The sequence below is a fragment of the Cricetulus griseus genome (genome assembly GCF_003668045.3).
Source record: "Cricetulus griseus strain 17A/GY chromosome 1 unlocalized genomic scaffold, alternate assembly CriGri-PICRH-1.0 chr1_0, whole genome shotgun sequence".
Taxonomy (NCBI): Eukaryota; Metazoa; Chordata; class Mammalia; order Rodentia; family Cricetidae; genus Cricetulus; species Cricetulus griseus.
Window position 1 is genome coordinate 171,925,670 of NW_023276806.1, and position 24,310 is coordinate 171,949,979.

The following is a 24,310-nucleotide window of genomic DNA, read 5'->3' on the forward strand; positions in this document are numbered from 1 at the left end:
ATTTATTTATCTGTTTATTATTAAACAACCATAACTTAGGAAAAGGGGAAACATTACTTTACACCACTTCCTGCTGACTGGGGGCATTGACGTCCTTGGGGAGAACTTGACCTTCACCATCAGGGTATAATTGGGAGGTGCAGGCCTCTAGCTCTGTATCTAGGGAGCAGTAATCCTGTAATCCTGGTTGCAGCTGTTGTTGAAGATACTTAGACAAGAAATGTATAAGGCAGGATGTGACTGGTAGGATTAAGAAAAGGAAGAGAAAGGAGGTTAAGAAAGGCAGAATCCAATTCCATATTGGACTGTTAAAAGATTCACTGCCCAGAGGCATTGAGCTGTCCCCTGTGTTTTTAAAGATCCTTCTGGAGTCATTGAATCTTAGCTTTTACTATATCTGACTGATAGGCATAAAAGCAGCACTCCTCTCTGAGGAAGAAGCTGATACCGCCCTTCTCCTCTGTTAGTAAGTCTAATCCTCACTAATTTTGTAACACTATGGTGGAGAATGTATCTATTTGGCCCTGGAGTGTGAGGATGGTCTGAGCCACTGACTGGAGATCCTGGATGACTGCAAGGAAAACTGATAATAAGTAGTTAGGGGAGTAGTCAGTTGTACAAGGCTTTTCTTTTGGGTCACGGACCAGCTCCCAAATCATTACACAGAGATCTCTTATTAGTTAAGAATGCTTGGTCTAGTTTAGGATTATTTCTGGCCAGCTCTCTTTAGCTTAAATTAACCTGTTCCTCTTCATCTACGTTTTGTCTTGGGGCTCTTTACCTTTCTTTATATCTTACTTTCCTGTTGTCTCTATGTCTGGCTGGCTGGTGGCTGCCTGGCTTCTGGCCCCGGCATCTACCTCATTCTCTTCTCTTTTCTTCTTTTCTCAAGCCTAGATTTTTCCTATTAATTTTCTTTGTCTGCTAGCCCTGCCTATGCTTTCTCCTGCCTACCTATTGGCCCTCTGGCTTTCTATTAGACCAATCGGGTGCCTTAGGCAGGCAAGGTGAAACAGAAACACATCCTTTCATAATTTAACAAATGCAGCATAAACAAATGTAATACATTTTTTAAAAGATGCTTTAAAAAGGCAGCAGAAATAAATGTAACACACCTTTACACAGTTAAAGCAATATTCCATGGCATAAACCAAAGTAACACCTATTTACATAGTTAAACATCCCACAACAGTCAGTCCCACTGCCCCAGTGGCAACATCAGTGGTAATTACCAGCACCACAAGAAGGCGTAAGGCCTGAACCACTTGTGTCTTTCATGCTGTGTCACTAAAAGCCCTCTGATGAACGGGAAAGGGTTCCTTGCCAGGTACCACTCCTAATTTTTGGAAAAGGAACACCAAAGCACAAGTCCCAGACTACACAGAGGCTAGGTATCAATAGAGAGAGGATCAAGGGTCCTTTCTCTAGACTTCTAAGTTTGGCCCTAATGCCAGGGTAACTCTGGGAGAAGTATATCGTAAGGAATTGTTTCCCATCTTGGGTTTCAGGACCCAGACTTGTATTTTGCAAGAGGACCTTTGTAAGATGGTCTAGGAATTGACACAGGTATTTGTGTTTGTCCTGGCTCCTTGTTCCCAGGGAAGACACTATGTCTGTCTTCCAAGGCTGTCTGTTAGACAAACAGCATAGAATACAGAAACTAGAAGGAAAGAACCATTGCTGCCTTGTTTTCAAGGCATGGAGAACTCTCAGAGACCTTTCTTTACAACAGTGTTTTCCAGTACATTTTAAGGAAAAAATCCAGGAGTTATGAAGGAGTTGGGAAGTATTAATCAAGATAAATAAATATAAGATCTCAATTTTTTTTTTTGGTTTGAGCTACTAAAAAATATTGTCAAGTTAATGAAACGGAAAGGCTGTGGGAACAGATGGTCAAGAATTAACATCTGAGTCTGGGTCTGGGTAATTAATCAATAAAATTATAATGCTTATTGTATGTTTGGATGGCATTGTGTAAAGGATACTGCATGCATTCACTCTCTATGGACTGAGAACTTCTTACGTACTAGTCACTGTTGCAGGCTCAGGAGATGTAGTGCTCAGCAAAACCCACACAAACCCTGCCTGCTTTTGAAGCAGTTGTATGAGAGTAAGTCCCTTGGACAGAGAGAAACTCATTCTGAAGACTCTGAGATTTCTACTTTGTGAGATCATGATTGTACTCACACACACACAAACATACCCACAAACACACACACACACACACACATACATATGCATGCACACACACAGGCTTTGTAGATGAAGAAGCTAGCTTTAGAAAATAAAGATGCTGGAAGTCACAGTTACCTGGTATGTGAGATAAGATTGTTACCTAAATCTCTTGTAGGTATGCTCTATTATTTATCGTCTGAATAATATATTCATGTCTGTTAGTAAAACTAAACAGTATCTTCTAGTGTGTTAAATTACCCTGTCAAATAAGTTGTCTTTAGACACGCAGTATTAAACATTTAAAAAAGAAGTTATATGAAAAATTGATCCGGCTGTTGCAGTGGAAAATTTAAATTTGTTTTTCAACTTAGTTTGATGATCCCACTTCTGTATATAGTTTCAAGCTTGCAAAAACAAACGATTACTCTAAACTTATTAAATCCCAGAGTTCCTTTTTCGCGCAGATGGTCACCCGTTCCCACCTCCTCGCCGGGGGAAGCCTGGATCTCTAAGAACGCTCGTCCCCTCGGCACCTTTCCGTGAGCGACCTCCGGCGGGGACCAAAGCCACCGCAGGTGGGGAGGTGACGTCACGCCCAGCCCGCCTTCGTTCCGAGCATGCGCCGGGGAGGCTAGAGCGGCTGCCTCGCGGCGCGGTCTCGTGACGTCACTGGGTCGCGCCGGCCCCGCCCACAGCCTGGCGCCCGCGCTTCCGGGAGGAGAGCCCGTAGTTGTGTGGCGGGAGATACGCCGATCGCTGGGTCGCGGGCTGCAGCGTCGCGCGGTGCCCGCCAGGATGTCTCACTTGGAGGGCGCGGTGCTCTGTCGGGAGGCCCAGGTGTCCGCCCTGCAGGCGCTGTTTGGAGAGGTACTGTGGTGAGAAGTCTCCGGGTAACGGAAGCCCGCGCGCTGCTGGGTCTGAGGGGAGCGGTGAGTGTGTGAGTGGCCAGGCCGGGGACCGAGCCTCAGGCCGGGATGGGCGCTGCGGCCTGCCTGCCCCACCCACGCTCACCGCAGAAGCCTCTCGATCCCTTCCGGGACCCTGCCCGCGAGGGGTCGTCCTCTCCCTCGGCCACACGCGGAGATAAACGTGAGGCCCGAGGCAGCTTCTGCAAGCTGCTGCTGAGCAGGGTTTATGCAAGAAGCCTGTTTGCAAACTGTTTGCTAAGTGCAGGTTCAACCGCCGCGGTGAATGTAGATTAAGTCAGGGGCAGAGAGACGGTTGGCTCCTGGGATAACGCTGCGTTTTGGCCTTTAAAATCCTGCAGCTTTCCCAGAGTTATGAAAGCCAAGAGGTTTCATCTGGAATCCTCTCCCTGACTAGCAGCAGATGAGACGCGTTAGAGGGGAGAGGAGGCTCCTTTTCATAGGCGGGGTACCTCTCATTGCCTTTTGCTTTTGTACTCATTAGTTAGAATTAATTGCACTTTAGATCTCATCCGAAACGTGATTAAGTAAAATAACCATTTAGTTTGCTTTTAAAAATGCACTTTCATCCAGCTGAGTGTTGGGTGCGAGTCTGAGGTGCCCTGTGAAATATTAAAGGAGAAGTGCCCCCATCTAAAAGTGGCCACACGAGTTAAGACAGGTCAGCCGCATCCACTGTTTTTCAGTTAGAATTACCCATGTGATTGGAATACATCTGTGGTTATGCTCTATACATCCCTTCACTGGACTTGATAAACCCAGATAACTCCAACCAAAAGTGCTCAGAAAGAGGAGTACTTTTAGCAAATAGTGGTGGGTAGTGCTGATTTAGTAGTGGATCATAGAAAACGTTTTCATCCTTGCACTTTCTTCAGATTACATTAAAACAAAACAGTGTTTTTCTTCAAGGAAGTTTGCATGTGGAAAATACAAAGCGTCTCTATAGTAAATAACTACCCCCCCCCAAAAAAACCTACCTTGTGTTTCTTAGCAGATCATTTGTTTAGCAAGTGTGTATTTTCTGAGCACCCTCTCTGTGGAAGACACTGTGCAGGCCAGATTCTGGCTTATTACAGATGCTGGGGATTTTTATGAAGGTGAAAAGTAACAGTGTCAGAGTTCATTTTAACTTGAGAAAAGCATTATAAAGGAGGACTGTGCTGGTAACTGTTGACATCTGGGAAGAGAGACTCTCAATTGAGAAAATGTTTCTGACAGATTGTCTGTAGAGCATTTTGTTGACAATGATTGATGTGGGAGGGCCCAGCCCCCTGGGGAAGGTGGGAAAGAAATCCAAATAGCCAGCCATTATGGGGAGCAAGCCAATCAGCAGCCTTCCTCCATGGCTTCGTCATCAGTTCCCCCTCCCAGGTTCCTTCCTTGAGTTTCTACCCTGACTTCTCTTCATAATGAATTATAACTGTAAGCTGAAATAAACGCTTTCCTCTCCAAGTTGCTTTTATTCATGCTATTTATCACAGTGATAGAAGCCCGTTAGGGCAAGGAATATTATATTAGGCACCAAATAGTAGATGTAAACAGGTGTGGTAGGAGTCCAAAACTGATTTCATCTAACTTTGAATGTGGTCATAAGCTTCCTTTTTGCTTGTAAAATGATATCTGAAAATAGTTTTTAAAATTCATGTCTCCCCAGTAGATTCTAACCCTTCAGAGTCTGACCTGCCTTTAACTGATGTCTGTGCTGTTCACTATCTTATAGTTTTCAGCGTTTAATGACTATCATAAATATTGGTGTTCATCAAATAAATACAGCATATTGATGTTGGATAGGCTAATAATACCTTTGACGGTTTGCTTCTGGCTTAGTGTATTACACAACTATCTGCATGTGCATTTTGATTTAACTTTTTCATGGTACTGGGGACCAAATCTAGGACCTTGCATATTCTAAGCAGCTGATGTACCACTGAACTATATAACCCTGTATCCAATATGCTATGTAGATTTCGTCAATGTCAGATTTAATGAAATGTGTATACCAAAGTAAAGGTAAATGATTATGCTTAATTCAAAAATATATAAGATTTCTTAGGAATAAGACCTCAAAAATATCTCTTGTGTTGCATTGCTTTTAGTTTCAGGCAATAAAATGTATAATGAAATTGTAGCCTACAGTTTCATTAAATTCTTTGAAAAAGAATTAGATTCTTTGAAAAGGATTAAAAATGTAATTAAAAATTACCCTTGAAAACTCCCTTAAGTCTCTTACAAAGTTGAGAGTACAAGAGTTTGTATGTGGAAACCCATGTAATAATAAAAGTATGGTAATATAACATATAGCATATAATGGCCACTTATAATTTTACAAGATAATTTCATAAGGGAAAGTACTTTGAGTTGAGTTTAAGTTCAGAATATTAAGAATTTACCTGTATGCACCACTGAAATAACTTGGATTTACTATTATACTATACCAATAAAACTTTCTTACAAGTTTGTAAATGTTCATTTCTGGTTTCATACAGACAGAAACTCATCTCTTCTTTCCTAGAGACATCATTTCAGCTTTCCATCCATCTTTATTTATGGACATACTGCCAGTGGGAAGACCTATGTAACACAAACTTTGTTGAAAACTTTAGAGGTAAGCATAACCCTGAACCTGATGCTAATGGACCTTTATTCCTACATTGTTAAAGAGGGAATGAGTCTAGATGACTTCTTCCAATTTTCCTTTCTCTGGAATATCATCTATATAAAGCATTTCTGCCCAAGTCTTGCTGGAGTACTTTGAATGTGTATAAACTTCAAAAGCTATTAGTTATTAAGTAACTTAAACTCTGGCATTAGAAAGTTTTAAGTTGAGCTAAATTTTTTGTCTTTTATTGTCCAGTACTTGGACACACAAGTGATGCTTTTTTTAAAAAACATTAAAATTTGCCTTATAACATTATAAAATGTTTCTTTTCCATTTTCTATTTGTAATATTAATTCTGATAATTCTGATTTTTCACACATGTAAAGTTGTGCATACTTTGATCCTGTTCTTTTCATATTTCCTATCTGAAAAACCTTCACCATTAATATATTTGGCTAAATTTGCAATAAAAAACCAAAACAAAAAACTCTTCTCGTTCTTAAAGAAATCCAGTAAGTACATTCCACCATAAGGCAGCACTTCACCTATATTTACTCATGCCCATTGCTATTTCAGTTCTCTTACCGTTGTTTTTCCAAATATTTCTGCATAGTTCCTTCCCTATCTGTAAACTGGGGCAAGTAGTGACAATTTTTGGGATTGTCACAATAAGTAAATATTAACATGAAAAATGCATTCCACTCTGGTATTATAAGCAGTTATTAAAATTCAGATGCTATTTATGAATATTACCATCCCCCTGTTTATGGTCTAAGCCAGCAGTAAGCTGTGCCAATTTGAACAGGCCTGGCTGTGATCTTCAGTGGCTGAGTACAGGAAACAGATGTGCAGGCCCCAGGGAGGATGGAGAGCAGCGGGGTGTAAATCACAGAGTAATTAGAGACTGTCCAACAGAATACTGTGTATGCTTTTGTTATCCTGTTTGGTTTTGGTTTTCAGCTTCCACACGTCTTTGTGAACTGTGTAGAATGCTTTACTTTGAGGCTACTTTTGGAACAGATCCTAAACAAGTTGAGTCGTCTTAATTCTTCAGAGGCAGAATGTCCTACAGAAGTAACCTGTGAAACATTTAATGACTTTGTTCGATTGTTTAAGCAAGTGACCAATACTGAAAATCTCAAGGATCAGACTGTATATATTGTAAGTGATTTAACATGAGTATATCTTCTTTAATTTGAAAACTGATTGTGCAACAGATCCACTCCCATAGATTTATTTTGAGTCTTATTTTGTAACTATACAAAATATGGAAACTGCTTTGTAGTTCCAAAATGTGTTACTTAATATTTGAGTTATCCAGCAGTTTAAACACTGTATGTGTAGTTACCAAGTTCAATCAAGAAAAGTTCTGTGTGATGAATGTTAAAATATACTTCTGTCTTTCTTGGGTAATAAAGACTTGTAAATTTTTAAACTGGGAAAATGCAGTCAGAATTCTTCACACCATGTTTTTTGGGTGGTATGATTAGAAAGCAGCCTTTTAAAAGTAGAAATGATGTGTTTTCTCTTTGGATATTTGGATTACCATGTTACTAGTAATAGTTTTTAGCTTAATCTATTTGAAATATCTTTACAAATGTAAATAGCCTTTTGAAAGTAAATTTAAATTTTCTTTACAAAGTTATATTTTTTTCTTTGTGGCATGGAAAGTTTAAAAATCTTATGGTGTATCATGCTTTATAAAATACATTATGAATTGATTTTCATGTAGATGTCTCTTTTTAAAGGTTCTAGATAAAGCTGAATATCTAAGAGATATGGAAGCAAATCTTTTGCCCGGGTTTCTTAGGTTGCAAGAACTGGTGAGTAATAAATATATGAGAGTGGTTTTCCCTCGGGAGACCAGGTGTGCTCCCTACCCATTGTGTTGTCTTGTCTTATTTCTCTGTCATAATTAAAGTTCAGTGTTTCCCCCATAGTAATGTTAATTTATGACTTGATAGACTTACTAAATTATTTTAGTTTTCAATTATAAAGAAATTTGCTACTAAAGAATTTCAGGTGTTTAGTCATTAATGGGAGAGAGTTAGACATTGAATTCTAAGTAATTCTTAAATATCCTTTCATTTCAATCTATGGAAATCATGATGCAGTTATTCTGATCATCTGGATTGATGTCTGCTAGCCACTCAGAGTCAGCATGTGAGTCTTCACTCTACTATTTGAATCTCCTTGAACTGGTTTAAAATAACTGCAATGGTCATGGCAGTGCAAAAACAAAAATAGTAGGAAAGCTTTGCTATTCATATTATCAGATAGGAGAGTAATTATCATAGGGAAAAGCACAATAATTTGTGAGAACTCAGTTCTCACTGGTATCCATACAGGGATGCTGGGTCAGGATAGTTACGCATACCCCATTAGGGTTTTACTCACTAAAAGCAAAGCTCTGGCCAAACAAAACAGTGTCATTTGTCTTCTTCAACTAGGGGTAACTTAAACTTGGTTATTTTGTGGTTGATGTATATGTTTATTTTGGTTTTATTTATCAGTGGTTTGAACATAAAGCAGATTATACTTTCTAGCCGCACGTTTGTTTGTATTAAATTGTTAAATGCAGTATCCATCCAGACTTAATTTATGTTTTTCTTCATGTATGTGGTAATGGTGTTGAGGTGACCTTGACAGTAATTGGTGTTGTTCTTTGCTGCAGCTTTGGGCGTTGAAACACGATCCACCAAACTCAACAAACCCACATAGAGTTTACTGGGAAAGGGACCAAAGGGAGGTGTAGGTGTTAACCGATCAGGAGGAGAAATGGGAAGAAAGAGAGAGAATAGGCAGGAGGTGCTTGCTTATATAGGGAATGGGTATGGTTTAGAACAAGTCTCAACATTTGGGGCCATTGAAACTGGAGTCATGGAGCAGCCGTTTGCCCAACTCTGCATGGCCCCAGTTCCACATGGTTTCTGCATGCTGAGTCCTTATGCAGTCACCTAATGTATGCACGATGCAGTCCTGCTGGTTTCTGCATGCAGAGTCCTTATGCAGCCATGCAACCTTTGACAGCTGTCAGTGAGGAGTGATCACCTGTCAGAGATGGATCCCAGGGCGAGGGAAGGCAGCCTGGAGAAATGCAGTCCTGGGGCAGGGAGAGAGCCTGAGGATTAGAGAGTCCCCTTGACCAGGAAAGGTTCCCTGATGAGAAGGCCCAGGCCTAGGAGAGGGCTGGCACAAGCGACAGGTGCTAAGGAGAAACCACGGGAAGGAGAAAGAGACAAGTTGGGAGCAGGAACAGGGCCAGGTTGCCCTGGACCCGGGAAGAGGGAGAAGCCTGGATGTCAACAACTAGGACTTTCACTTTTGTTTTATTCTTAGTTATGGAAACTATTTGGAGAAAATTTCAGGTTCACTGTAATCTCTACTAGGACAGGGAACGTTTCTGAAAGGGTACTTGATTTTGAATTGTATCTCATTTCAGAGGAACTTAATAAAACCATTTCCTGTTTTTCACATTAAGTGTCTGAGTCCAAGGAAACTTAAATTATGATAAAACATTGTATACTGGAAGTATTTTAGGATTAACAGTTGAAAATATTACCAAATTCCAAATCGTTGATTTTGTTTTTAACTTCTCAATATGTGTTTAACTGATTTTATGAAATGCTGTTTTGAACTGGCAAGATGGCTCAGTGTCAAGTTGCTACCACGCCTGGTGACCTACAGACATTACCTGGAACCTAGATGGTCCAACAGTTTTTCCTTTGATGTCTACACCTGTGCTGTGCTTGGTGCTCAAGTGGGCCTACACATGTGAACACCAAATAAGTAAAAATAAATCTCGTGGTTTTGCATGAGCCTTATAGTCAGGAATGTGGATAGAACATATTTTTAACTCTAAATAAACTCAGAATTAGTTTTTAAAAATCAATGAATTTCTAAGGTAAAACCATCCAAAAAGCCTTCTTTGGGGCTGGTGAACAGCTCAGTGGTGGAACCTTAGCCTTGCATTTGTGAGAAATAAAGTCTTTTCCTGAGGGGTCCCTGCAGGTATCCAGGCAGGAAGTATTGGGAAGGGATGAAAATGAAAACCCGGTGCAGATTAACTTCCTCTACCTGGACCAGACCTCAGTGAATCTAATGTCAGGTGGCTGTTGTCAGCATATTTAAAGCTCAGTACAGTTTGGGAAAGGGTTTCTAGGCAACAGTCAGTTCATTCCCTGGTGTAGCAAGCTTTCTTGTTGGGCTGTCTTTGCATCGCCAGCCCCCAAATAAGGACAGGGAGACTTACTATTATTTATGAAAGTTAGTTGTTTAGGTTAGGCTTGTCCCCAAACAGCTCTTATAACTCAAATTAACCTGTCTCTGTTAATCTACCTTCTGCCACGTGGCTCTGTTACCTCTCCTCTGTACCTTATGTCTGACTTCTTCAGAGTCTCACTGGCATCTCTCTGGCATAATCTGCATGTCTAGATTTTTCCTTCTCTTCCTCTCTCTCCCCAGAAATCCCACCTATCTCTTCTGCATAGCTGTTTGGCCATTCAGCTCTTTATTAAACTAATCACAGTGATACATCTTCACACGGTGTAAACAAATATTCCACAGCAGTGTGACTACAGAGAAACTCTTTTACAAAGTATGCATGACCATGAGGGTGGGTTCTATAGCTAAAAGGCCTAGAATCTAATATAGTCTCTGACCAATAGCATAGAGGTCAGCAGGCCATAAAGTGCCTGCGAAATCTCCCTAAGGATGGGTAGTGGTCTAGGGAGGAAGAGTCTGGGATAATCATTCTGGGGATTTCGGGTGGGCTCTGCCTCTATAGCAGAAGGTGGGTGGGGTCTGTCTCTATAGCAGAAGGTGGGTGGGGTCTGTCTCTATAGCAGAAGCTGGGTGAGGTCTGCCTCTATAGCAGAAGGTGGGTGGGGTCTGTCTCTATAGCAGAAGGTGGGTGGGGTCTGCCTCTATAGCAGAAGGTGGGTGGGGTCTGTCTCTATAGCAGAAGGTGGGTGGGGTCTGTCTCTATAGCAGAAGGTGGGTGGGGTCTGTCTCTATAGCAGAAGGTGGGTGGGGTCTGTCTCTATAGCAGAAGGTGGGTGGGGTCTGTCTCTATAGCAGAAGGTGGGTGGGGTCTGTCTCTATAGCAGAAGGTGGGTGGGGTCTGTCTCTATAGCAGAAGGTGGGTGAGGTCTGTCTCTATAGCAGAAGGTGGGTGGGGTCTGCCTCTATAGCAGAAGGTGGGTGGGGTCTGACTATAGCAGAAAGTGGGTGGGGTTTGTCTCTATAGCAGAAGGTGGGTGGGGTCTGTCTCTAGCAGAAGGTGGGTGAGGTCTGTCTCTGTAGCAGAAGGTAGGTGGGGTCTGTCTCTATAGCAGAAGGTGGGTGAGGTCTGTCTCTGTAGCAGAAGGTGGGTGGGGTCTGTCTCTATAGCAGAAGGTGGGTGGGGTCTGTCTCTATAGCAGAAGGTGGGTGGGGTCTGCCTCTATAGCAGAAGGTGGGTGGGGTCTGTCTCTATAGCAGAAGGTGGGTGAGGTCTGCCTCTACAGGTAGCAAAAGATTCACCAGGTCCTTAACAAAATCCACTCTCAGCTTTCTGGATGGACTGCAGGTATTTGATTTTTATCTCCTCAATTGAGGAGACACCCCTGTATGATTAACATTCCTGGTTCTCTTAGTGCTACTCTGTGAGTACCAGGACCTCTGTGCCCCCAGCATCTTCCTTTCTTTCATAAAGATGATTGGTTTTTCTGTGGAATTATTCATTCATTAAGTTCAGCTGTTTTGGTTATTCAAAGGAATTACTTTTCTAAGTAATGCTAAACAGCATTCGAGAATCACACTTGCTAGGAATCAAATAGTGAATCACCCCCAAATGTGGTGCAGTTTGTGTATGAAATTGGGACCTAAGAATGCTTATAGACCGGAACAGTAACACATCTGCATTGCTAGCCAAAAAGAGTGCAGGAAAATGAAAACCTGTGTGGAAAATGAAGGAGTACGAAGATGAAATCTAGCTGTCATGCACAGTCTGTTCACGGATAATGGGCACATTCAGCTTTTATTACTCCTTTTGGTATACTAAGTGTAATTTTTAAATATATTTCAACACATACCTCTTTTACTTAGTATTGATGATTTAGAAGGATAGTATTAGTCATAATTATTTGTATTTTTAATATATAGTGGCCATTAGTGTTTCTCAATAATTTGAAAACAAATAGAAAACTAGTATTTCTTAATAATATGAAGTTATACAATATGGCATATCTACTTTTATCCAAGTCTATGTTTCCTTTTCTCTGAGTTGCTGTAACTATTTTATTGATGGGAAATGCCCAATTTTCTGTTGCTGCTGTTGTTGTTGTTGATTGAGCAAAAGCCTATCAAGATTTTTAAAAATTCTCACAAGGATTTTCACTTAATTTTTCCAAGCAGATGTGTTTTTTTTGTTGTTGTTGTTGTTGTTTGTTTTTTTTGTTTTGTTTTGTTTTGGTTTGGTTTTTTCGAGACAGGGTTTCTCTGTGGCTTTGGAGGCTGTCCTGAAACTAGCTCTTGTAGACCAGGCTGGTCTCAAACTCACAGAAATCCACCTGCCTCTGCCTCTGCCTCCCCAGCACTGGGATTAAAGGCCTGCGCCACCAACGCCCAGCCAGATGTGTGCTTTTTTTGTTTTTTAATAATTTTTTATTTAAATTAGAAACAATTTTATTTTACATCAATCTCAGTTCCCTCTCCTTCCATCCTCCCATTCCCCCACTGATCCACCCCCACGCCATTGCCCATCCCACCCCGATCCACTCCCCAGGGAGGGCAAGGCCTTCCATGGGGGAATCTTAAAAGTCAGTCTGTCACATCATTTGGGCAGGGCCTAGGCTGAGAGAGTATCCCTCTATGTGGAATGGACTCCCAAAGTCCATTCGTGCACTAGGGATAAATATTGGTTCCACTGCCAGAGGCCCCATAGACTGCCCAGGCCTCCTAACTGGCACCCACGTTCAGGGGGCCTGGTTCTGTCCTATGCTGGTTTTCCCCAGCATGGTCTTAACCCCTTTGCTCATCACTTCTCCTTCTCCACAACTGGACTCCAGGAGTTCAGTTCAGTGTTTAGCTGTGAATCTCTGCTTCTGCTTCCATCAGCTACTGGATGAAGGCTCTAGGATGGCATTTAAGGTAGTCATTAATCTCATTATAGGGGAAGGGCATTTAAGGTAGCCTCTCCACTATTGCCTAGATTCTTAGTTAGGTTTATCCTTGTGGATTCCTGGAGATTTCCCTAGTGCCAGATTTCTCTTTAAACCTATAATGGCTCCCTCTATTAAGGCATCTCTTTTCTTGCTCTGTGTACTTGTGTGTCTGCCCTAGTGCTCATGAAAACTGAAATGTTGACTAGATTATAGTTTGGTGGAAATTCCAAGCAACTATGTATGAAAATTTGCAAGTATTAATATGCAAGTAACGTGTTGCATATATTGAGCTTTGCTGAATTTAGTTGAAGATAAATCCAAAGGGAATTACGGCCCTCAAATTTTTAAGCACTAAGTTCCTTTCTTTTTGTTTATAGACTGACAGAAATGTGACTGTTATCTTTCTCAGTGAGATTATCTGGGAAAAGTTTCGTCCAAATACTGGATGCTTTGAACCATTTGTCTTATATTTCCCCGATTATAGCATAGGTAAGTTTTAATTGTTTAAACAAATAATCCTGTCTTTTGTTCAAAATGTTAAACTATACTGGGTTTAGACTGAAATACTTTGCTATCTCCAACTGTTTAGGTTTGTTGACAGTCTCAAGATGCTTGTATTGCTGCATTTACAGAAATTTTGTTTTGAAACTGTGAAGATCTGTTCTCCTAGTCACTAAATGAGCAGGTCTCATGTGTTTGCTCATGGTATACTTTCATCAGCTTTAGTTCGTTAATGTGTAGATACACTGTGATTATAACATCCACACAAGGAAAAGTCATACTAGATTGATAACGTGTTAGAATTGTAGAGCATCTTTATCATATACATGGATCAAGTTCCGTGTATGTTGAGTCAACAAATTTTATTTGTCATTGTTGTAACTCTTACTGTGCCAACTGCTAGTTCTTTTGTTTTCTTGGAATCTATTTAATCTTAAATTTTAGAGGTTCTAATAATTTTTCTATTTGGAAGAACACAGAACTTTTGTATTGTTTAATAAACTTGTAGATTAAGAAGTTTTGAGCTATGACTATACAAAGTTGATACATCTGACTCAGAGATTGACTGTGAAGCATAAGGTGCTATAGCAGGCTGTGAAAAAATAGCATCCCATGATCTTGGTTTCATTAACACTGTCCCTCTCAGCTAATGAGCTATAAACATTCATTGCCAAGGATAACACATTGTTGCCTGTTTTCACAAGAACAGGAGCCAAGTAACACCTCCTGCTTTAGCTGTTTTTTTTTTTTTTTTATTTAAAAGAACTCAAAATAGATGAAAACCTTATTTTTAATAGCTGTTCATTACAATAAGATAAGGAAAGAATAGGAAAGAAAGGCTTAATCAAAGGATTTCATTAAACAATTGCTTCAGATTTATGCCACCACTGAACTGACTTTTTTGTGCCCTGTTTTAATTTTAAATATTGAAAAGCTATTTTAAATTTAAGAAAATTATATGGGTGTATTGTTTATTCTGCATCATGAAGGTAAAAGTATGATATACTTGTAGAATCTGTTTTTTATAAAGTAGCATGAGTGGAATTTCAGGAAAAAATTAACATAGCAATTTTTCTAATTTTGTCATGTAGGAAGATAGTTTATTATGTATACAGTGTTCTGTCTATATGTATGTCTGCAGGCCAGAAGAGGGCACCAGATCTCATTAACAGATTTGCCATCATGTGGATTCTGGGAATTGAACCCAGGACCTCTAGAAGAACAGTCAGCGCTCTTAACCGCTGAGCCATCTCTCCAGCCCTGTTTTGGGACCGTTTTAAGTATAGCATAAGCACTATAATCATACATTTTCTATTCAAACTGAAGAATTAATTGGTAAATCAGGGCAAAGGGATTAGGGCTAATGCTACCCTGTCTTGTTAGCTTAATAGGTGTGTCATTTTTAGGGACAGGGTTTCAGTTTCAAGGACACCTCCTTTCTGGTTATAGCCAGGGGTTGTTTTTTTTCCCAGAGATCTAGCATTCTACTTAATGCCCATATATTCATCATTGTCTCTGCATCCTGACTAAAAAGTGGCATAAATTAAAAACCCATGGGAACTGGGAATTGTCTGCCCTTTAGTTTTCAATTTTGTTTTTGTCCTTTCTTCTGATTCCCAGTTTTGTCCTTACTCTGCATATACAAATTTATGTAAACTCAAGGCCCCTTGGCAGGTTTCTGCCCTTTTTTTGCTGTAACTCTGCCCTTGGATACACTGCCTGCAAATTCAAGCTGTCTTAACTCTACGCCATCTTCTTTCTCAAGTCAATGAGATTCTTGAGCTCCTTTGGGACTCTTTGTACCGCATTCTGGTTATAAAACCGGATTGAACCAGGCATATTGGCACATGGCTCTAAGCCCTCACTTGGGAGGCAGAGGCAGGCAGATCTCTATGTATTCACGGCCAGCCTGGTCTACATAGAGAGTTCAGGACAGCCAGGGCTACACCGAGAGGGAGGGAAAGAGAAAAAACTGGGTTGATGGTAGGACTCACCTGTTTTCCTTGCTCAGGTCCCACAGGCCTGTATTGCTGTTGTTTGAGGTTTGATTGTGTCTCTCCACTGTTGATTGTTCATTACAGAAAAGTTGTGTCTATGTCAGGGTGGCTTTTCTTTCTGTGGTAGATCGTGTCCTAAAAGCAAAATTCTAGGACACTCAGAACAATCATAAGGTTTTCTTTCCCTTTGTTTGCTACCTAGGATCCCAGCATTTGTTAGGAATGAGAGTTTTGTTTCCTTTATTCTTTGAGAAGTCCTAGGCTAGTGACATGACTTGAGTACAGTAGACTTACTCATTTTGTATGTACTGTATACTCAAGTAGCTGGGTTGTCCTTGTAGCAATTCAGTGAGAGTTTTGATTCTTGGGGTGTTCCTCGTGGCTGAAATGGGTCCATCACAATATGTTATGAACTTTGGCTCTGTTTATTGAAATGTTGATGGTGCCCCAGGAGTACAGTCTTGTGTTGGAAACCCCACTGTTCCCCAGACTCCCTCATCTGTGCATTTAAGCTAACTTTTCTGCATTTACTCAGCCACACAGCTCTTCCTTTTTGCTCTTCTTTCTGTCAGCTATTTAATAGCTTTTATATACAAATATCTTTATTTCCACTTGGAAATTTTCAGTGTACCAAATATTTTACAAGCATAGTTCAAAAAAAAAAAAAAGGTAGTGGCATTATATTTAAAGTTTGCTAGCAGATTGTAAAGGTACAAAAGCTACAAAGTCAAGTTTTAACTTTGTGGGGTTTTCTTTAGTAGTTTTGCTATGAAAATAACAATATTCTATCTAGTATCTAGGGTAATACTGTAAAAGTAAAAATAAACTTTGAAAATACTTTTTTCTTGTCATCTGTTATGTTTAAAATATCCCCTCAAGAGCCCATTCCATGTGGAGGGATACTCTCTCAGCCTGGACACATGGGGGAGGGCCTAGGCCCTGCCCCAAATGATGTGACAGACTTTGGGAATTCCCCATGGAGGGCCTCACCCTCCTTGGGGAGTGGAGGGGGGATGGGATAGGGGATTGGTGGTGGGGGGGAAGGAGAGGAGGGAGAGGGAGCTGGGATTGACATGTGAAGCAGGCTTGTTTCTAATTTAAATTAAAAAAAATCTTCACAAATTAATATATATATATATATATATATATATATATATATATATATATATTCTTGTATCCTTTCTGACCACAATGCAATAAATCTTAAGATTGACAGTAAAATAAAAGAATAAATAAAATATCCCCTTGAAATAACTATGTAACTTTTGCTGTGTTCCCATTGTTCTATACATTGTTAGTCCATTATTTGATCCTGTAGCTATATCTGAATTATGTCACAAATGAGAGAATAGTTAATTGAGATATGGTCGTAAGTGGCATGGAAATTCAATTAAGGACAACCTAAGTAAAAGGAAATTGACAGAATTAAAAAATTCTAGTTGAATTTATACCTAAAATTGTGCCTTAGACCCAAGTAGGCATTAAGATTCTCATTGTCATCTAAGAGGTCTTAACTGAAATGTCTGAGGAGTAGATTTCGCTATGAAGTCAAACAGTATTACAATGAGGAATGAATTACTGCTTCATTTTTGAAATTCTGAATAATAAATACTCAGTTCTCTTATTTATTTATTCGCTATTTTTGAGACGGGGTTTCACTATGTCTGGGACTCACTTTGTAGACCTGGCTGTCTTTAAACTCTGTGCCACCATGCCCAGCTAATGGTACTTTTTGTTAGTTTCAGCATGTTGAGGAATAAATAAAGCTAAGACCTTACACATGTAATACATGAAGAGTCTGAGCTATGAAAGAAGCATCTTTGTCATCTTTACAAGACATCTCACAGAAGGTCAGGTTGAGACTAGGTGGTGATTATTGCAAAAAGCATGTTTAATGAATAATTTTTAATTAGTGAAGAGCATTTCCTATATTGTTGGGAGTGTATATGTGTTGTCCACTTTTTTTCCTAGTTGATAATTCTTAATAGGTGAAAACATAAAACTAAAATGTAAGCTTTTCATCTTTGGTTTTTATTTTACCAGTGGTAAGAGTCTAGAGTTTCTCTCTCTGGGTGTCAGTGTTTTATGTTGGTGTCGATATATTATATCATTAAGTGATTTTTCTTAGACATTTGTAGGTTTTTAGCTTCACTTATGTTACTCTTTCTGGATTATTTCTACCCAAAACACTTCTTTTGAAACTTTCTTCCAGAAACCTTCATTAGAGGTTAGAGTCTCTGTCACACAGAGCTGCTTTTCTGGCAGATGCTAGCGCCAAGTGCAGAAAGAACTGTCTCCTGAACCCTGACTATAAATTGGGCTTCCCATGTCATCTATCTCTTCTGGTGTAACCATTTGCTGTAGAGCTCACAGGACTCAAGAAAGCACCATGCTTTCTTACTACTGCATTTACGACTGTCCGGTCATTGTAAAAGATTGGGAAGAAGAGAGATGAACAGTTGGATGAAGGGATACAAGACAGAGGTGCAGGGTTGTCCCAAGCCTAGAAACTATTGTCCCTGCAGAGTTGAGGTGTGTGTCCAGCATGTGGATTCATTTATCAGTCTGTGCTGTATCTGAACTCACTTCATTTTGAGGAGTTCATGGAGCTTCTTTGACATTGGTACAGTTGACTAAATCATTGACTAAACTTGGCCTTCAGCCTTTCTCTTCTCCCTGAAGACCAAGAAGTAGAAATTCTAGCAACTCGTTCTCACCTGTAAGTCCTCTAGAGACCCCAGTCAGGTTACCTCATTAGTGTAAGCTCAGGTATGTTTGGAAGGGACTTAACCCATCATTTAAGTTTTATGCTGTGAGGAAAAAGAAATACAAATTATTCTATCACAGAATTTCACCTTTCTAACTGGTAACCACTTACTTTCCTTAAATATTGTTGGACCTAAATGTTTTTTTTTTTTTTTTTAAAGCATTTATACAATTCTGGGACATAATGAATGTGTTTCTGTGCTGATCACCTGAGTTAGTTTTTGTTCTATGAACAGGAAACCTCCAAAAGATCCTGTCCCATGATCATCCTCCAGAGTATTCAGCTGATTTTTATGCTGCCTACATTAATATTCTCCTTGGAGTTTTCTACACTGTCTGTCGAGATCTGAAAGAGCTCAGACATCTGGTAAGTGAGCATTTTGTATGTGTGCACATACACATATGTCCTCTAATATTTTCTCATTTGGAAAATTTTGAGACAAGCCAGAAGCTGAAAAAGTATTTCAGAAATTGGATAATGATTGATGTCTATGAATTGTGAATTAGTGCATACTAAACTTAATGAGAAAATTTGCCTTCATTGTTAAATGTTTTCATTGTTATGAGTGTGTGTGTGTGTGTGTGTGTGTGCGTGCGCGCACGCATGCTCGTGCGCATTACATGTTTGTGCATGTGTGAGGGGCTGTGCACACAGGTTTGAGGAGGCTGTTAGTGTCCTGCTCTATAACTTACCTCTTTTGAGGCAGGGCCTCTCACAGAACCTGGAGCTTACATTTTTCTGCTGGGCTGGCAGTGAAGAAGCCCCAGAGAGCCTCGTATCTCCACCCTCCTCATTACTGGGTTACAGGTGTGTGTGACCCCCACACCTGGCTCCTTATGTAGGTGCTAGCTTGCAAACTCCAGCCCTCAAAAAAGCAAGTACGTTTAATTACTGAATCAAGCCCTAGTAGGAGAAACTATATAAATCTATTAAAATGCAAATGAAAAATAGCAGGGACCTCTAGTAACAAGCAAGTTAGTATCTCATTGCTGATTTTTGTAACACCTTTCTCCAGGTTTTATTTATGTAGTGATTGGCCTAGCAGCTTTCCATTTGAGTAAGACAAGAAACTTTACTTACAGCTCTTCACTGGCCAGTTATCTTGAATTAGTGATTTTATATAAAAGGCTTTAACTTTGAAAAAAGACTAAAATAGTTGTTTGTATTTTGCTAGAAGTTTAGGAAATGATCGTGTTTAACATTTATTCCATTTCTTAAGTTTTGGAGTTGTGAAAGAAAGGAGTCAGAATATCTGGTTTCCTTTTAGAAACCTCAGTTAAGTGGGAGGGAGGTGACTGGGTGGGTAAAGGGTGTGGCACCATTTGCATTTGCAATCCAGTACTGAGGGTGGAGACAGGTCCTCCTCCTCTGCCATTTCTGGGGAAATAACCTGTGGTTCACTGCTCCTGAACCCCTGAACCTCTGTGCAAGAAGGAAAATAATACCCTTAGGAAAACAAAGTAAAGAGTGAAAATATGTACTTAAATATGGTAGTGTTTTAAATTCCTTTGTGCTTTCCTGAAGGTTAATTTTAAGAATAACAGTCCTACTTTTGTGAACATCATATTCATCCTTTACCACTGATAATGCTAACAGATGTAAAAAGTCCTAAGCCTTGAAGAAAATACTGCACAAAACCTAAGTGTTCTTACTTTTCTCCATATCTAGAACATAAAGGAGTCAAGACATTTATTTTTCACCACATGCATACTTATTTCAAAGTTTATAAATGGCATATTTTCTGAAAATGTCATAACTAATTTATATAAAGTTCTTTTCAAGGTTTTTTTTTTCTGTGTGTGCTTTTAAATCTGCTTTAGGAGGCAAAGATCAGAGAAATAAACTGCTGTTTTGAATATTCATTTAGATTTGCTTTCTCTGAGAATGCATTTGGTAGTCTAAAAAATAGTAATTATAATTGTTAGAAAAGCCATCTAAAGGGGTTATTTTATACTCATCTAAATGCCAAATCAGAATAGCCTAATTCTTAAACTTAATTTTGCATATTTTTTAAATATGACATACATTTAAATTTCTTATATTTCAAACCTTTTCCCCCTAAAATAGAAAAATTAGAATGATTAGAAATCACTCAGAGATGACTGAATTGTGTAGATAGATGTAGGTAGTCTTTTAAAATGCAATACTAGTGTCTGCTTAAGCTGTCTTGTTTTCTTTGTCCCTTTGGGTGGTGGAAAGAGTTAGTGGCTTAGTGATCAAGAGGGTACCAAAATAAGGATAATTGGTAAGATGGAGAGGTGACAATGTATTTTGTATTTGATGGTGTTGCTGTAATTATAAGATAATGAAAGTATTCAGTAATTTTAAATTTTATTTTACAAATTTGAAAGCAGGTTTTAATTTATAGAAAGCTTAGAAAAAGTTCTCATCTCATGAAAGTAAGCCTTTACCTGATACCTTACTATTTCTGAATACTTCGGTATGTGTTCCCTGCAGAGACATACTCCCACCTAACTATAACACCACAATCAAAATGAGAGATTTGATTGGTGGGTGAGGGAGAGCTGGCAAGATGACTCAGTTGGTAAAGTACTTACTTGGCTTACAATCATGAAGAGCTGAATTTGATCCCCAGCCTCCCCACCCCACCCCAAAACTGTAATTGATGGCAGATGCTTATAATCCCAGAGCTGGGGAGACAGACGAATCCCTGAGTCCCCTGGTCACCCAATTTGCCTTCGTGGCCAGTTTCATGTCTCATAGAGAAATGTTGACAGGGGCTGGCCATTGGTGGCACACACCTTAATCCCAGCACTCGGAAGACAGAGGCAGTCTGATCTCTGTGTGTTCGAGACCAGCCTGGTCTACAGAGCAAGTGCCAGGACAGCCTCCAAAGCTACACAGAAAAACCATATCTCGAAAACCAAAAAAAAAAAAAAAAAAAAAAGAAAAGAAAAGAAATGTTGATAGCACCTGAAGAATGATACTCAGCTTGTCCTCTGGTCTATAGATGTATGTATGTACACACTCATTAACACACAAAAGAAAATTAATTTTTTCACAGTCTTCAGACTTGGTTCCATATATGTTAGTTATCCCAATGAATATGTTTCAGAGCAAAATAATCCATCCAGAATTGCATGTTGCATATAATTGTCAAGTCTCTTGAATTTACTTTCATCTGAAAACAGCTCTCGTTTTTAATTCTGATGATTTGGAGACCTTTAAAGATGACAGTCCAGTTGATCTGGAGAGCCCTCAGTCTGCATTTGTCATGTGTGTTTCCTGATTGGGCACAGGCTGTACATATGACAGGAGTGTCATGGAAATGTCCTGAGCAAAGGGATCCAGTTTACCTCACATTGTTCTGTTGACTTTTACCATTGATAGGATGGTATCTTTCTTCCTTTTTAATTAATATGTATTTGCTTGGGGAAATATCTTTACACTTGTTTACTTTAAGCCTATTTTCTCATTTCAAGCTGTCTTTGGGTTTCTATTTTAAGATAGGATGACTATCATGGAAGGGGTGTATCTGTCCTAATATTTGATTCATTTGCAAGCAGAATTTTCTGTGGTTACTGGAGATTTATATCATCTGTAAAATGGGCACAATAGTTATGCCTGTCACACTGGATAGTTTGAAGGACTGAATGAGTTAATATACATTAAACATTTAGAGTGGGAAGTTCTGGAACACAGAAAGAACTTACTGCTTGTTGGAAATTCCTATGTACTATTGGGTTCATTCAAGTGTTCTTAGTTCTGAGTTTTGTTGCTTCAGTAGTTAAGAAAGAGATACAGAGATTCTAAACAGGCAAAACAATTGAGAATTACATGTACTTGGCTCTGGGGTGTTTTTATTTTTATACTTCAGTGTGTATGTTGGTTTTCTGTTGCTACATATGAAATTGCCATATTTAGTATCTCAAATAGTACACATTTATTAGCTCACTATTCTATAGATCACAAACCAGGCACTGTTGCTAGGTTCTCTGTTCAGTGCTTGATAAAGCTGAAATCAAAATTTTCTGTGGGATGGATTTTCATCTTGAGGTTTTGGGGACACATCTGCTTCTAAGTGCATTCATCCTTTCCTTTGGGTTATAAGAATGAAGTTTCATGGCCCTGGTGACTGGATGGTATATGTCTCTCTCAGGCTATCGACAAGCCCATGACAATGCTTGAGTTCCCCTGTAATCACTGACTTCTATGACCAACCAGAGAAAAGTTTCTCCTTTGATTAGCTCTGATTCACATGACAATCTCCTCTATTGTGACTCTCCAATAGCTTATTCTTTGGAATCTTAATTTTATGTGCAAATTCTCTGCACAGCAATACCTAGATCAGGATCTGATTGAACTGGGAGAAGATGTGGGCATTTTAAGGGGCAAAGTCTTGAGGTCACCTTAGAATTCTTACTGCAGTTTACACGTATCAGACTCTTCCAGCATATGAACTTGCCTATCACAATGAAATTGTGCTGGAAATCTCACCCAGGAAGAGTTGGAAAAATGCCTTAACTTGCCAGCCATATATCCTTGTCAGTATTCATAATTGATTGTTTTACCACCTAAGGTAATGCAAATCTCTCCTTTAGAACTATGGGAAATATTCTGTTTACCTGAATTGGGCTTTAATTTTATTGATTTAGAGATACATTCTCATATCACCTCACAGATGGACAGTTAAAATCTAGGTAAACAGCCCTTTGTGCTTGTAGGCAGCTGTGCTTTGCTTCTGTTTGCCCTGGCCACCGGTGGTGTAGTCGAAGCAAAGTGAGTCAGCAGAGAGCTGTGATGCTTCTGCCTCCTGTTGCTATGCTGTCTTCCAAGTGTGGACACAGATGCTCATTGGGCATGTTGTCAGTTCTTTCTTAATAAAGTTACACCTGTGAGCTTCACTTTCCTGGGCTTTTGTTTGGTTTTTGTTTTTGTTTTGTTTTGTTTTTGATGAAACTAGTAAGAATATTTTAAGCTTGATTACTGGGGACAGATGAGGAGATGTGCAGTTATGGTAGAAATTTGTAATATCAAAACCAATCTAAAATGATTTTTGCTTGGTTTTGGAACAGTATTGTGGTTTTTATTAGCCTTAGAATTTTGTTTTTCTTGGAAACTAGCCATACAGCCTAAGGTACTAGTGAGTTTGAATTTCTATTATTATGCTGTAGTGAATCTGAGGATGGTTTGAATGAGAATGGCCCCCATAGATGCATATATTTGAACATTTAGCTCCCAGCTGGTGAAACTATTTGGAAAGGATCAGGAGGTGTGGTTTTGTTGGAAGAGGTTTGCCACTGGGGGCAGGTTTTGAGATTCTAAAAAGCCCCAGCTAGCTCTCTCCACCTCCTACTTGCAGATAACTGTGTCTGCCAAGCCTGCTGTCATGTTCCCCGTGTGAGCCCCAAGGCAAATGCTTTAGTTGGCCTGACCCATTAATAGAAAGTTAAGTAAGCTGAAATACTAATACAAAGTAGTAGAAATTTGCTGATATTTGAGAACTAAATGTAGGAGAAATGGGCATGATATTGGAGAGCCGTGCAGAATTTGGCTGGGCTATTAACTGGCTTTGTTAAGATGAAGCATTAGTATTAATTAGTTCAGTGCTTAGGTCTGAAAATCTAAAATTAATGCAAGAAGTTGGCTGTGCTATATAGCTCTCTTTTATTCCCTTCTCTTTGCAACTACTTGCAGTACTTATTGTCCTCTGAATTTGAATTTATACTATTACTATGTCTGACTCCTCTCTAGGCTTCATTATTAAATCATTGCATCATAAAATACTTGAGTTCAGATTCGTGTTAGTAAGTGACATTTTTGTGTATAAATACATTTTACTAATTCACTAAAACTGATTTCAGTAGGATTCTAGTATGGAAAGTATTAAGTAGTTGTGATTAATTAGTTTTCCTCACACTTCTTAATGCATAGAATTCCTGAAGAGATTGTTAAAACACGTAGTAGATTTGGGTCTTATCCCTAAATTGAGTTATCCTTAATTAGGTGATGCTTGGTTTATGATGGTATTCACATGCTGGAAAGTAGCAGTTAATTGTCTAGCTTTGATCTTTTTATTAAACATCATTATGGCTAAGAGTACAAATTAATGCCTTATCATTTATATGAGACTAATGTATTAAGTAGGATTTAACCAGCAGTGTGTATGCTGTTGTACTAACATTATTGATATTTTTGTTGCTTTATTGCAGTAATAAGTTAGAATTAGCCTGTACTTA

General features: G+C 39.3%; 1 protein-coding gene across 1 annotated transcript in view; it reads left to right on the plus strand.

Moving 5' to 3' along the window:
* The first annotated feature begins 2,890 nt into the window (after positions 1-2,890).
* Orc5 (origin recognition complex subunit 5) overlaps positions 2,891-24,310 on the plus strand; it is a 50,143-nt gene continuing 28,723 nt past the window's right edge. The window contains exons 1-6 of the mRNA NM_001271426.1: positions 2,891-3,042; positions 5,614-5,706; positions 6,661-6,861; positions 7,449-7,523; positions 13,223-13,334; positions 18,346-18,476. Of these exons, the coding sequence (NP_001258355.1) occupies positions 2,971-3,042; positions 5,614-5,706; positions 6,661-6,861; positions 7,449-7,523; positions 13,223-13,334; positions 18,346-18,476 (684 nt within the window). The 5' untranslated portion in view covers positions 2,891-2,970. The remainder of the gene's footprint in view (positions 3,043-5,613; positions 5,707-6,660; positions 6,862-7,448; positions 7,524-13,222; positions 13,335-18,345; positions 18,477-24,310) is intronic.